This window comes from Sturnira hondurensis, unplaced genomic scaffold (assembly GCF_014824575.4).
Source record: "Sturnira hondurensis isolate 20B ecotype Veracruz unplaced genomic scaffold, ASM1482457v3 Scaffold0005563, whole genome shotgun sequence".
Lineage (NCBI taxonomy): Eukaryota > Metazoa > Chordata > Mammalia > Chiroptera > Phyllostomidae > Sturnira > Sturnira hondurensis.
Genome location: NW_028078194.1, coordinates 709,226 through 723,017, shown reverse-complemented (window position 1 = coordinate 723,017; position 13,792 = coordinate 709,226). Strand labels below are relative to the sequence as shown.

The following is a 13,792-nucleotide window of genomic DNA, read 5'->3' as shown; positions in this document are numbered from 1 at the left end:
TCAAAAGAGGGATGGGAATACTCTAAGTTATGTTTTTCAGTATATCAAGTTTTCTTGGACAGTGTAAAGAATTGACCTTCCTCCTTTGCTCTGTTTTCCTGTACTAAAAGTTTTATATATTTTAGGATCACTTTTCCAGAGGTATCTTTTCTGATTTCTTGACTAGTATTGTCATCCAATACCAGGCTGTTTTAATTGATGCATTTAAACACATGGCAAAGCAAGTCTTGACTCACTGATTTTTCAAAAATTTTAAATAATCTTATTGCCTTATTTTTCCTTTAGAATTATTTTTTCTAATTTAAAAAAAACTCCTGTAAAATTAAGATTTTTTTCTTGCTAGTTATTGTTGTCATATAGAAAAATAAATTTAATATCAAAAACTTTTAACTAATTTGATGGATTTTATTTTAGTTCACTATTGTTTTTACTCCTATGATTTTCCTTTTTTTTAGTAATTATAAACTTCATTTATATTTTTTATCTTAATGCACTGACCAGGGCAATATTGAACACCACTGGTATTATGAAGCATCCCTGGTTTATGCTGATTCTACTGTGAAAATATATATTATTTAATTGTAAAATGTGGTGTAAACCATTGCCTTAGAAAGATATGCTATCTCACTTTGAGAAAGTTACCTTTTTCATATTGTATATTTTTATGAATTGATATTAAATATTAATAGACTTTTAAAATACATATTGTGATGATGTGTTTCTCAATTGTACCTGTTAATATGAAAAATGTATCTATTATTTAAGAGAAGAATAATCTGCACTTTGCTGTGTTGGTGTGTGCAAATATGATGTGTGTATCTGCAGCCAACATTATATTCGCTTGACAATTTTAAACAAATCACAAGCGAAACAATCAGGTCCTAAACATTTTCTACTTATTGACTTTTTTCCAGTATCTCTTATATATTTTAGTTGATACTGATATTTTTAATATTGAGTTAATTTTGATAACTTTTATTTTCCAAGAATATCACCCTTTTCCTTTAGTATTTAAAGGCTTTTAGCACAGACAGGTATACTTTTATGGCTTTAAAGAACTTCTCTGTATGTGATACATCCTAACAGGCAGGGGAAGAAAGTGGGGTGCCTGAATGTTTTTGAGTGGAGTGGAAAACAACATAAAAGAAATAAAATGTCTCCCCTGAGATGCCAAACCACATATTCACCCTCAGGCAGATTTGGTGCCAGAGTTTATTCTGCCAGTATATTCTAAAAATCTAGTTAAAGTAGTCACAGGCAATATTGCCCCAAGGCATCTGACAGAACCTAAAGTAAATCTCCAAAGGAACACTCTTTAAGCTTAAGCCTCAAAGAATTTCTCAGATAAAGTTCCTAGGAACTTTAGGCTCTCTGTAGGAACATGTGCCCACAATAGGGGGAAAAAAGTCACACAACATAAAAGGCAGCACACCATTAAGAGTAAGAGCATCCCAAACAACAGAAAGCAGAATTAAACTCATACGGACTGCAGATTTTGTAACAACCAAACGCCCAATATAAGATACTGACTATGTTTAAAGAAATAAAAGAGAGCACTGACATAATGACTAGGGAGAAAGCAACCATCAAAATTGATTATGCAAGATTAGGAAAATAAAACTTTTATGAATAAAAAATTTAATTATTGAAATTTGAAATTCAAAGGGCAAATTAAACACCAAAATAAACACAGATGTGGGGAGAGTAGTGAACTAAAAGGTCAATCAGACGAAATGCACAGAATCTAGCACAGAGACAGAAATGGAAAGTATTAAAAAGAGAACAAAATATGTGATGACAGAATGAGAATACCCATTGTTTCTCTAATTAGAGCTCTATAAAGATAGAATAGAGAATAGGGAGAACTAATGGCTGAACAATTTCTAAAATCATTGACAAAAATGAGTCTTCAGACTCAGAAAACCCAATGAAGTCAAAGGTAAACAAAAAGAAACTCAAACCTCAAGATATCAAAGTAAAATTGTAGACCACCAAAGACAAAGAGAAAACGATGGCAATATCCAGATACAAAAGAATAGTTACCTAGCCCTAGCTGGTGTAGCTCAGTGGATTGAGCGCAGGCCTGTGAACCACATGATCGTGGTTCGATTCCCAGTCAGGGCACATGCCTGGGTTGCAGGCCAGTTCCCGGCAGGGGACATACCAGAGGCAACCATACATTGATGTTTCTCTCCCTCTCTCCTTCCCTTCTCCTCTAAAGAAAAATAAATAAAAAATCTTTTAAAAAAAAAGAATAGTTACCTGCATAGAACCTGCAAGCAAATTAAGAGTTGACTTCTTAACAGCATCACTAAAAGCTTGCCTACATTAGAATAATTTCTTTAAAGTGCTAAGAGAAAATATTTTCAATCTATTATTCTATAGTGAGGATAACTATCTTTCATAAACAAGGATTAAATACATTTTTAGAGAAACAAAAACTGAGAGAGTTTTCCTTCATGAGAAACTCATTAAAGAACTTCAAAAGAAGATACTTGGGGAAAAAGGAAAATGACCCTGGAGAGAAGATGTGACGTCCACGAAAGAGACCGTGGATAAATATAAACAAACACTGACTTTATTAAAACAAAACTGGAGAAGTAAATCCTGAACAACAGAAGTATATAAAATCAGAGTGAAAATATTTCAAGGTGTTTCTATTATGCAGGAGAAGGACAAAGATGGTAATGTTTGACTTTATGTGGATGACTAAATCTGTGGGTGATCTAAGAATAGAAACAAGCCATATAATTTCCAAACTGGTAAAGGGAAAGAATGGAATAAGGGGTAAAAATTGTTGAATCAAAAAAGAAGGCACATTTTTAAAAAGAAAAAAATTTTGAAAAAGTGAAACAAGTACAAAGTAGAAATAAACTTTAAGGTTAAAAACACTTCTAAATGAGAGATATTCATAACATATTCATAAAGAGCATCAGGAAATAGCAGGAAACTAATAACATGGTTTCAATATAAAGCAAAAATTTTTAGTAATTGATCAAGCACACAGAAAATTCATGGGAATTTAGTTGATTTAGAACCGCCCAATGAATGAAATTACTCCAATGGACTTCAAATGTTAATTCAACATCATTTTACAAAATTATATTCACACGCACAGGGAACACTTGAAAACTGACTATGTGTGAAGCCATTTAACAAATCTTAAAGTACCATACAGATCACATTGTGTGACTTCATATAATTGAGTTAGGATTTGTTTTAAACATGCATTTTATTAGAAGCAGCATATATTTAGATGTTATCTTCTTGACCTAGTATGACAATATTTGTCTTTAACTAAGCAAGTTTAGACATTGAATCAAGTGGAGACTGAGCCAAGAAAGCAAGAGAAGGCTGAGACTCAAAAGGGCAGTAATAGAGAATTAGGAAAGATTACCAAGAGCAAAGATGCATCATTAGAAACCAAGGGTAAAGATCATCCGCATCCTTGTGTTCCCAATTACTATGAACAGATACAAAAGCTGGACAGTAAAGAAGGCAGATAGGAAGACAGTTGATCCATTTGAAATAGTGTGCTGTAGATGAGCTCTACAGGTACCCTGGACCACCAGAAAGGGGAACATGAGGGTCCAGGAGCAAATTAAACCTGAAACATCGCTGGAGGCAAAAACGACAAAACTGAAGCTGGCCTGCTTCGGGCATCATGAGAAGGCCAGCTTCTTTGGAAAAGACAGTAGAGATGGAAAAATAGAAGGCAGCAGGAAAAGAGGAAGACAAATATGAGACAGATTGGCTCTGTAAAAGAAGCCATAGTCATGAATCTACATGAGCTGGGCTGTCGAGGACAGAACGCTGTGGACCCCAAACCAGGAGTCGGAGCTCACTCAGTGGCACACAACACACAAAAGCAAGTTTAACCCGTTAACGTTGCAATTAATATGGCCATGGATCTGAGGCACCTAGTGTACTTATTTCAAAACAAATTTTAGTTTCTGTTTGGATAATAGGTAATGTCTATAGCTCTTTACTGTGTTTCAAGTGAGAGTCTTCTGTATTTCAGTGTTCTATTAACAAGATGAAAATGCTGCTGTTACAGCCAGGGCTGCTGCTATTGTTATCATCACCTTGCAGAGTCTGGACCCCCATCCAAAACCGTAAACTAAAATTCTCCCTACTTCAGAACCGTTAGAATGGCTATTATGAAAAATAAAATAAAGTAACAAGTGTGAGCAAGGAGGTGGAGAAATTAGACCCTTTGTGCTTTGCTAGTTGGAATGAAAAAGTGATGTAACCACTGTGGGAAAGAGTAAGGTTATTCCTTGAAAATGTAAGCATAGAATGACCATGTGATTCAACAATTCCAGTTCTGGCTATTTACCTAAAAGAAGTGAGAGCAGGTACTCAGACAGGCATTTGCACACCCATGTTTACAATAGCATTAATCACAATAGCCAGAAGGTCAGAGCAACACAGGTTGCTTCTGTGGATGAATACACGAACAAGATGTGCTATATACATATAGTGCAATATCATGTGGTCTTAAAAAGAAAAGAAATTGACATATACTACAAAATAGATGAACCTTGAAAACATCATGCTAAGTGAAATAAGCCAGTCACAAAATTGTTTGACTGATATTGTTTGATTCCACTTATATGAGTGTCTGGAAGAGTCAAATTCAGAGACTGAGGTAGAATGGTGACTGACAAAGGCTAGTGGGAGGGGAGTGTGAGAGGTTAGCGTTTAACGGGTATAGAGTATCAGTTGGAGAAGACCAAGTTCTGGATGTGGATGGTGGCGATGATTGCAGGACAGTGTGAGTATACTTAATGCCAGAGAACTACACACTTAAAATAGGTTAAACTGGAAATTTTTATGGTATGTATATTTTACCACAATAAAAAAAAACAAACAAACAAAAAACGCCTGTACCAATACCCAGAAACAGTTTGACACTCTTCCTGGAGAGTTAATAGAATAATTGTAACAGGGTGCTGAGCTAGAGGTCCCCTCCAAAACGGAGAAAACCCCCAGAGCTATTGCTTGGGGGATGAGGGAACAGAACAAGGCCATTGAAAGTTACTTTACATATCTAAAGAACTTGGCCAGCGTTTTAGTAATGCTAAATAGCTGTGCCAGCTCAGAGCCAAAGAGATGGGCATGACTCCAACCTGTGATACCTGGAGCCCTGGCTGGAGGGGCTTGCTGCACCTGCTCCAGAGCAGGAAGGTGGTCAGCTGTTACATCACAGGGCTATGCTTGCCCAGACTAAGAATGGCAGCCAAGAAAGGCAGAAGAAACCAGAGTGCTGGCAGGTGTAACCCAGCGTGGGAGGAGTCAGAAATGGGGTTATGGAGGAATATCTATGCCAAGATTTAGACCCAGGTGTGGGGGCAGCTGTGCTCTCTCTCTCTCTCTCTCTCTCTCTCTCTCTCAGCCTTGCTAGAGCCCTGGACCCTGTGGGAAGGAGATTGGGAGAACCGTGAGAGGCTCTCTGTCTCTCAGCCATGAGGTTTGGGAGCAGAGAAGGGGGTCTTGGCCATGTGGTTTGAAAGAATGCTGAAGGACCCCCCAGCAGCCCACCATGAAGATAGAGTTTTAGACGAAGAGCAAGAGCCTAGCTAGCTGAGCCCAGATGACTGGAAGGAGCCAGAATACAGACAGAAATCTCCCCAGCTAAGCTACAGGCTTCTATTCTTTTCCTGTGAGATGGTACCTCGCACTGGCCTGGTTTGGCAAAAGGGTGGTGCAGGCAGGACTGTGGGTTGATGGGTGTCTTTTTGTTTCTAAAGGGAGTGAGATTTAACAGCAGAATTCCACCATTATTCTAAACCTGTATAACTTTTGAATAAATAGTTCTTTTCCTTTTCATAAGACTCTAGCTTTGGGAGTTGTGGTTCTTACTGGCAGTAGGCAGTAGACCCCAGTGGTTCTGTTACATAATCAATCTGAGTACTTTGAGAGGAGTCAACTCTGCTATTCCTTTCTAAAACTGCTCTAACTGCAGCATAGATGTCAAAAAGATAAAAAAGAATATTATCTACAAATGCCTCACATTTGTGTAACACTTTATACTTGAAAAAAGGCTTTTATGTGTCCTGACATTTAATCCTTGTGACAGTCTTATAAGGTAAATTGTAATACTCCCTTTTAATTCATGGAAGAAAGCAAAGCCTGGGAGATTAAACTGTCTAAAACCACGGACCTATTAAGGATGGATAGGTTCAAATATCTACTGAAGAAAGCCACTCACCTCCCAACATACAGAAATAGTTGTCAACTTACTATGAACTTTACATTTGAAATGCCAAAAGCAAAGTGCATTGCTTGTTAAACTGGAAAAAAAAGAAGAAAAAGATAAAATCATTACCTTCTCGGTGACCAAGGAATAATGATTATGCTGAATTTACATGCTGAATCCTATTAACATATGTGTGGCTTTATTTATAATGCTCAGTTTTCAAATCTTGGTCACATTTACACTCTAGTTGGCTGTTTGTATTTTTGAACTTTTGCTTCTAAAAATACCCTTTAATTTGGGAGGTAGGGGAGCTTTATCTTAAAACATATTGTTTTAGGTTGAGGCTATTCAATCTTTAATCTAAATTCTCCAAAAAATACCTGAGTAAAAAAAAAACACAAACAAGTAGCTAGGTTGTTCTCATTGTTATGCAAGAACTGTCTCATTTTGAGTCTTAAATGTCCTTTTTTATTGCTCTCCTTGGAGTGGATAGCTAATGTAAATGAGAGAAACCTGGCAATGCACCATCACTGCCCTTAGTAATTTTATGAGTTCCCCTAGAATAAATGGCTGGGTCGGTGCAAGTTCTTGATTCTCAGCACGCAGATAGCATTCACTTTTTGTCTGAAGCCTGCCACAGATAAGTCAACTCAGAGCCCCAACTCTCCTGCTGCAGAGTGCTGCTGACCCAGGAGCTTTCGCTGCCTCTGGGAAGATTTGGCCCCTCGTGGAAGAGTGGTGGTATTGACACCCCTTTGCTATGAACAAGCCTCCCTGAATTTATTAACTAATAGCATCAATAACTCCTTTCGAAAATATGTAATAGATTTCACTGTGGTGGGATTCAGGGAAAGAATTTGAGATTTTGCACTCCTTGGCCCTTCCCTCTGTGTGGTGCCCTATACAGTCTACACTGACAGGTTAAACCTTGAACATTCAAAGAGATGGCCCCTCGATTTATGCTTTCAAGTCATTCCAGGTGCTGTGAAAACAGTGGACAATCCCCTCACCGTTGCATTCACTGAACATGCTCTGAAATCCCAACTCCCACCCCACATATATTGGAAAGCACTCTATTTTAAAATGCTTACAGCATTTTGAGATGCTCTTCCCTTGTGACGTTGTGTCAAATTCATAATCAAGGCTTCTCAGAGCAGAAAGCAATGGGAAAATGAAGTATTTTACAAAAAATAACTCATACCTATCATTTGGGCAACATCATGGGAACTTTTCCCGTATATAGATCAGCTTGATTGTTTCCATCCCATAGCTTATATTTAAGAAGCACCTACTCTGTCCCAGGAAATGCCAAGCACTTCACATGCACCATGATCTTATTTAATAAAACCTAACATTCTGACTTTATGTAAAATCCAAAAAGCCTTGCAGTGCAGAGGTTAGGTGGCATATGTTGTTCAATTTTTTCCTGTGTAAAATTATACATACCTGCCTCAAGTAGATCATTGTCTTTAGAATCCCAAATTAAAGAATTTTCAGAATCAGGTTTGCCAACCCCTGTCAGTACCTCACAAGATTTAATGTTGTTTTCTCTCAGCAGGAGGGAGCACCAATTTCTTGCTACCATTTCATGCATTTCCGATCTCTTATCGTTTTCCCTCAACTTTCTCCTCTGCACGATTCAAGCAAACAAGAATAGCAGGCAAACTCTTGTTAACATGCCTGCCAAGTCTGTCTTTTATAAATGCCTCAGTCGCTTTGCTTTCAACTTTGAATTTTATTTGATTTTCCTATATTCTGCTAAAGAGTCAAAGATACGAAGCAGACATTCATTATTTGTAATTGTGAAATACAGCAAAAAAATGCAATGGCAAACAAAACTGGAAAGGAATTCCATGTTGTAAGTGAGGCAGACTTTTATTTTAATGCTACTTAAGAGATAAAGGAAACTGTTAGAAAATCAAGCCTGTTTTTAGAGAGAAACTTGATTTTTTTTTAAATGGTAAAGGTATTCTATTCTAACATTTAACAATTTCAACAAAAGGTTTTGTAACCCATTTAACAAAAAAAACAAATAAGTATTTCTTGAACATGTGCTTTGTTCTTTGAATTTAAGGAGAATATGGACTATATATAAGAAATGGTTCCTGCCCAGAAGAGTTTATAATTGAGCGGATGAGAGAAGATGAACATATAAATGAATTTGATTATACCCAAGGCAGTATGTATTAGGTGCCCTCCCTTCCCATTCTTTAGAAAGACCTAGAAATTTATTCTCTAAAATATATCATGAATTTCTCCTCCTCTTCAGAGAAGCTTGATTTTTAATTTCAGAAATAGCCTAGTTTATTCCCAGTCAGGGCACATGCTTGGGTTGCAGGCCAGTTTCCAGCAGGAGCCAGTTCCCTGCAGGGGATGCACGAGAAGCAACCATACATTGATGTTTCTCTTCCTCTCTCCTTCCCTTCCTCTCTAAAGATAAATACAATAAAAATATAAAAAAAAAGAAATAGCCTAGTTTTATGCTTCAAAGATTAGGATCTGTTTTCCCTCAATTTATTGTCTGTTTATGGTAATCAAGTCTTAAATCTGCATTGAGATGCTGAGAGACCCTACCGTGTTACCCTCTTAAAATGTATCTTTATGTTCCTTGTATGTTAGCATCAGCAGCAGTCGGGCCTTCCCTCGTGATTCACACCACTGTTGCATTTGGAGTTGCACACTTGGAACACAGCGAGGAGGCCGTGCAGGAGTTAATCTTCCAGCAGCTGGAGAGCGTTTTGCCAGGCTTGCCTCAGCCAGTTGCTACCAAATGCCAGAAATGGAGACATTCACAGGTAATCATGGAATCCAGTAGTACAAGCACAGTTTTCCTCACAGGTCAGCAGAACTGACTTTACTTTTTCTCCTCCTTTGCCTAACGCGTAAGTATAAACTTCTGCAGGTTTTATTATCCTGTGATTTCCCAATAAGAGATGCATACAATTTTCCCCAACTTAGCGTTTAAACTTTAGCATCTCAAAACATACACCCTGAAAATCCAGGGTTTCCTATGCAAGCAAGGCAAGTTACATGTCAAAACGCAGCTGTTTCCCTGGGGTTTTTCTAAATCAGTACTGTGGTTATGTAGAAACCACTATAACCTCCCCGATTTTTGCAATACGTCAAATTAACCTCATAAGTGTATTTTGCCGCCGCAGTTTTCGTTTTTATTAGTTCCCACTTCAGTTCTGACTGCCGTCAGCAGAGCTCCTTGCTGGAGAAAGATGAATACCAGCACAGATCAGCTAGTTCGGCCGTTTTCAGGGTTAGATAAACCTGCTGATCTCACTACAGTTCAAACTTAAAGCTCTTTAACACTAAGTAAATGTTGACTTTTCTGAAGGCCTCTGCCTATTTCAGTAGAAGTTTGTGAGTATTCCTAGAAAAAGCCTTTTGATCTGTAAACTTGGTTGTGAAGTTATTTGGGGACAGTGGAGCAAAGGGCAGAAGGACACAGAGGGTTGTCTATCTTTCCCTAAAATTCGCCAGCCCCTGGGGCTATTGGTTATCTAAGCTGTGAAGCCTTTAGAAAAAGTGGCGCTGTGAGAAATCGCAGCAGATTTTGTGTGTTTTAAAGGGATTTCCAAAATCAGAGGAAATGGGAAATTGTAAATTACTTCCTAAAATTGCTGCAGGCCTATGCGTTTACTCCTATCCTCTCAAGGTAAATTATACAGTAAAACTTTGGGGAAAATATTTACTTACACATGTCAGGGTCACTTTAGAAAATGACTTTTTCCTTTTAAAAGCATAGGAAAATCTCAACAGCTAATGTCTTTAAGTGACATTTAACTCAGTTTTAGGTTGACTTGAAAAAGTCAGGGAAATAATCTTCTGATATAATATGAAGCTATATCTATTACACAGCAAGTCACTTTGCAGTTTATAAATATTCCTTTAAAGAACGATTTGTTTTTTTCTGTGACTTCCTTAACATAATGTAATAAATCAAAAATATGACTTAAAATCTACTTATTTCCTAAAATTCACTGTGCTGTAGGAATAGATGGGAACTTACTACAAGATGACCTATTCAAAGTTGTGCAAAATCACAAATTTTAATTAAAAAAATGTTTGAACAGAGTGCATCCAAACTCTAGCAGTGATTTTTGTGACAGTTTGGATGGTCTCTCTTGAAATTATTCCAGTACGTTTACAGCTCTGTAGTCATGAAATCTGTATTGGCTACAAAGCCTGAGAAGGAAGAGTTGTCATTCAACTTTAGACGTTTGCATTTTCCACCACTCATGTACTTGTCATAGTACCTTGAGCATCATTCTGCAGAACACAGCACTGTTGTTGGTAGCAGAGATCTTACCTGTGTTGTGAGATGATAGCTCGGTAGATGATAGCTAGCTAGCGAGCTAGCTAGATAGGTATAGATAGTCCCTCACATCAGCTTAGAAAACTAAACAAACGGGTTCAGAGGCCCTATGACATTTAACTAGGTCTCAGTTATTACTCCCAAGAGAACATTTCTTCAGTGTTTTTAAAACGTCCACTTTAATCTTTGAATGTGACATAAATATAGACACCCCTCTTCTCTTGCCATCCAGGACCCATGATCTACCTTTGTAATTCATAATGTTTGCATGTGAATAAATTCTAATGTGGTGCTTAAACTGAAGAGGAGAATGGGGTAGAAACGAGGACCTGAAAAAAGAAAGAGGAACGAACAACTGATTTTGACGTTTTTCTTATATTTCTGATTAGCGGTGCAGTCCCCTTGCACGGGAGATTCCACACATCTTTTTTTCCAGCCTGGGTTCCACCCTATGTTTTCTTCCTTTTTCTCCACCCAGTCTTGTTTTACCCAAATCTTCTCCTACTTTTCACACTCTACCCCTTCCTTTTTTCTCTTTGACCTTCACACCCTTATTTTATGAAATCCTGGGGAGACCACAGAACTACTGCCATCCATGCTCCAAGCAGCAATGGTATAGATTCCCATTTCTAGACCCCTCAGACTTAATTTTTTATCCACACTCATTTTCTTTTTTTCTTTTTTCTTCTTGTGATCCCCACACTGCATCCCGGCACCCAGTGACCACAGTGTTGGACGAAGAAGAGAAAGGGAGATAGCAGTGATGAGCACCCACAGTGTGGGCCCCCTGGAGCTGGGCAATGCCAAGATGTGATCTCACTTAAAATCAAATGTAGGCTTAAAGATTGCTAGTTTTAACGAAGTGCAGCAACAAGGAAAACAAAGCCTCGTAGGCATGAAATAAATTCTCCAAGGCCCATCGGCTAGTAATGAGAAAACCAGTCTATCTGCCTCTTGAGTCCTTTACTCCATTTCACTGACCCTCTCTTTCCTCTTCGCTGACGCTGTTTCCTATTAACACAAGTTTGATGGCTTAAAACAACATAAATTTATTATCTTACAGTTCTGGAGTTCGTGAGTTCATGGTGGGTCTCATTGAAATCAAGGTGTCAGTAGAGCTATGTTTCTTCCTGTGTAGGTTCTAGGAGAGAATCCATGTTCTTGCCTTTGTATTTTCCAAAAACTTCACATTCCTTGGCTTGACATTCCTTCACATTTCCCTGCTGCCATCTTCAGAGCCAGTACCAGTGGGTCAAGTGCTCCTCACATTACTTCATTCTGACCTATTCTTCTGCCTCACTTGTTCTTTAAGGACCCTATGGTTACATTGGGCTCACCTGGATAATCCAGGATAATCTCCCCATTATCCTTTATGAGGCAATATCTTCCACTCCGGTCATAAAACTTCTGGGGAGAGCATCAGTCCTTTAAGGCTGAAGGCACTCAAAGGAAATGATTGCTGTCTGAAAAAGAAAGATAAGGGCATATTGTGGCAGGGGGTGGGAAAGTAGGGGTCAGTTTCTTGTATCCCAATGTTCTTCCACACCCAGTGCCACCCCTAATGTTACATACCACATTGGCAGCAGGGCGTGGGGTGAAAGATATTTCGTTTATTCATTTGGTTACTCATGTATTCAACAAATTCCTACGACAAGGCTAGTGCTCTGCTCATAGAACCCTAGAGGCTAATATTTGTTCGAGGCCACTCCTAAGACACTCAGATTTTTTTGTCCTGAGTAAGATAACAATGCATTCTTGTGGGAGTTGCCCTTAAGGGAGGAAAGAGGCAGATGAAGAAAGAAGACGTGTTGAAAGACTTGGGAGGTGCCCTGTGCCTCCCATTTGGGATTCAAATAAATCGGTGGTGCAAACAAATTTAGCAAAGCAATGACAGATTTTCCTCCCTTTAGCCCCCATTTGCTTTCCATAATTTAAATGTTTATCTAGGCCCTGGCTGGTGTGGCTCAGTGGATTGAGCATGGGCCTCTGAACCAAAGAGTTGCTGGTTCAATTCCCAATCAGGTCACATGCTTGGGTTGCAGGCCAGGTCCTCAGTAGGAGGCACTCGAGAGGCAACCACACATTGATGTTTCTCTGCCTCTCTTTCTCCTTCCCTTCCCCTCTCTCTAAAAATAAATATATAAAACCTTTAAAAAATAAAAAATAAATATTTATCCAGTTACTATAACTTGATGCCTAGGCTGTGATACATTGAATTGAATCAATGTGAGAGAGAAACATCTATTGGTTGCCTTTCATACACACCCCAGTGGGGATCAGACCCACAACCTAGGCGTATACCCTAACCAGGAATTGAACCCCCAATCCTCTCGTGTACTGAATGATGCTCCAACCAACTGAGCCACACTCAACTGGGCCATGTGCTCCACTTTTGACTCTATCCTTTCTTTCCTCCAAAGGTCTTTGCCCTTTCCAATGCAAATTCTCCACTTTGACTTCCTCAGGTCTTCCTCACCTGAATACCTCAGTCAGCATAGAACTCTCTAGGAGTTAGAAAGAATAAAAGAGAAAGAAGGAAATATGCGCTGATGTAAGGCCAGAATTTTTCTTAGCAATTTGTGTTTGGTGGGAGAGGAGGCAGTGTACAGAGGACAGCCTGAGACCACCCATATACTTATTGAAATATTTTATTCCCCCATGAGATTAATTTCTGGTGGGTAATTATGTCTAATTTCAGGATTGGAAGGTCAGGTGGTGATTGGTAATTTCATTTTTTCTTTCTCTTTCTATGCATCTTCTATTTTATTTTCCTCATATTCTTCTTGTAGGTAGATAGGAACTGGAAAGCAGTAACCTGCTTTCTGATTATAGGAATATACCAAAATTATAACCACAAAGGACTGTCACTTTCAAAGTAGTTAGTTGCCTTGATAAGCTGCACTTTTATTTCACTAAAATGGAGCATTTCTTTCAGAAACTGACATGTATTCTTCAGCATATTATCAGTTGCATCAGATCATTGAAATTTGACCTTGAATTTAACGTTTTGGGAACAATCAAAGTCATTTGGACTTAAATCTTTTTAACAAAATGGATGCTCAACCTTGATAATTTTTCAAATGTTTTATAGCAGTAACTAAAGAAGCATAGCTGTTTGTATTTATCTGTTTTAATGTGGCTGTTAGGCTGAATCTAAAAGCAGGTAAAACTGGTACCCCTAAAGGACATTGACCAGTGCATCATTGTGTATTTAAACATGTGGTCTTCTTGACTTTGAAAGCCAGTAACTGTGTTTAAGTTAAAAT

The 13,792-nt window shown here is 38.3% G+C and overlaps 1 protein-coding gene across 2 annotated transcripts in view; it reads left to right on the top strand.

Moving 5' to 3' along the window:
• The window catches only part of RNLS (renalase, FAD dependent amine oxidase), a 256,885-nt gene that overhangs the window by 220,640 nt on the left and 22,453 nt on the right, over positions 1 to 13,792 (top strand). For both annotated transcript variants that reach the window (XM_037047284.1, XM_037047283.1), the window contains exon 6: positions 8,822 to 8,997. In XM_037047284.1, coding sequence (XP_036903179.1) covers positions 8,822 to 8,997 — 176 coding nt within the window. The remainder of the gene's footprint in view (positions 1 to 8,821; positions 8,998 to 13,792) is intronic.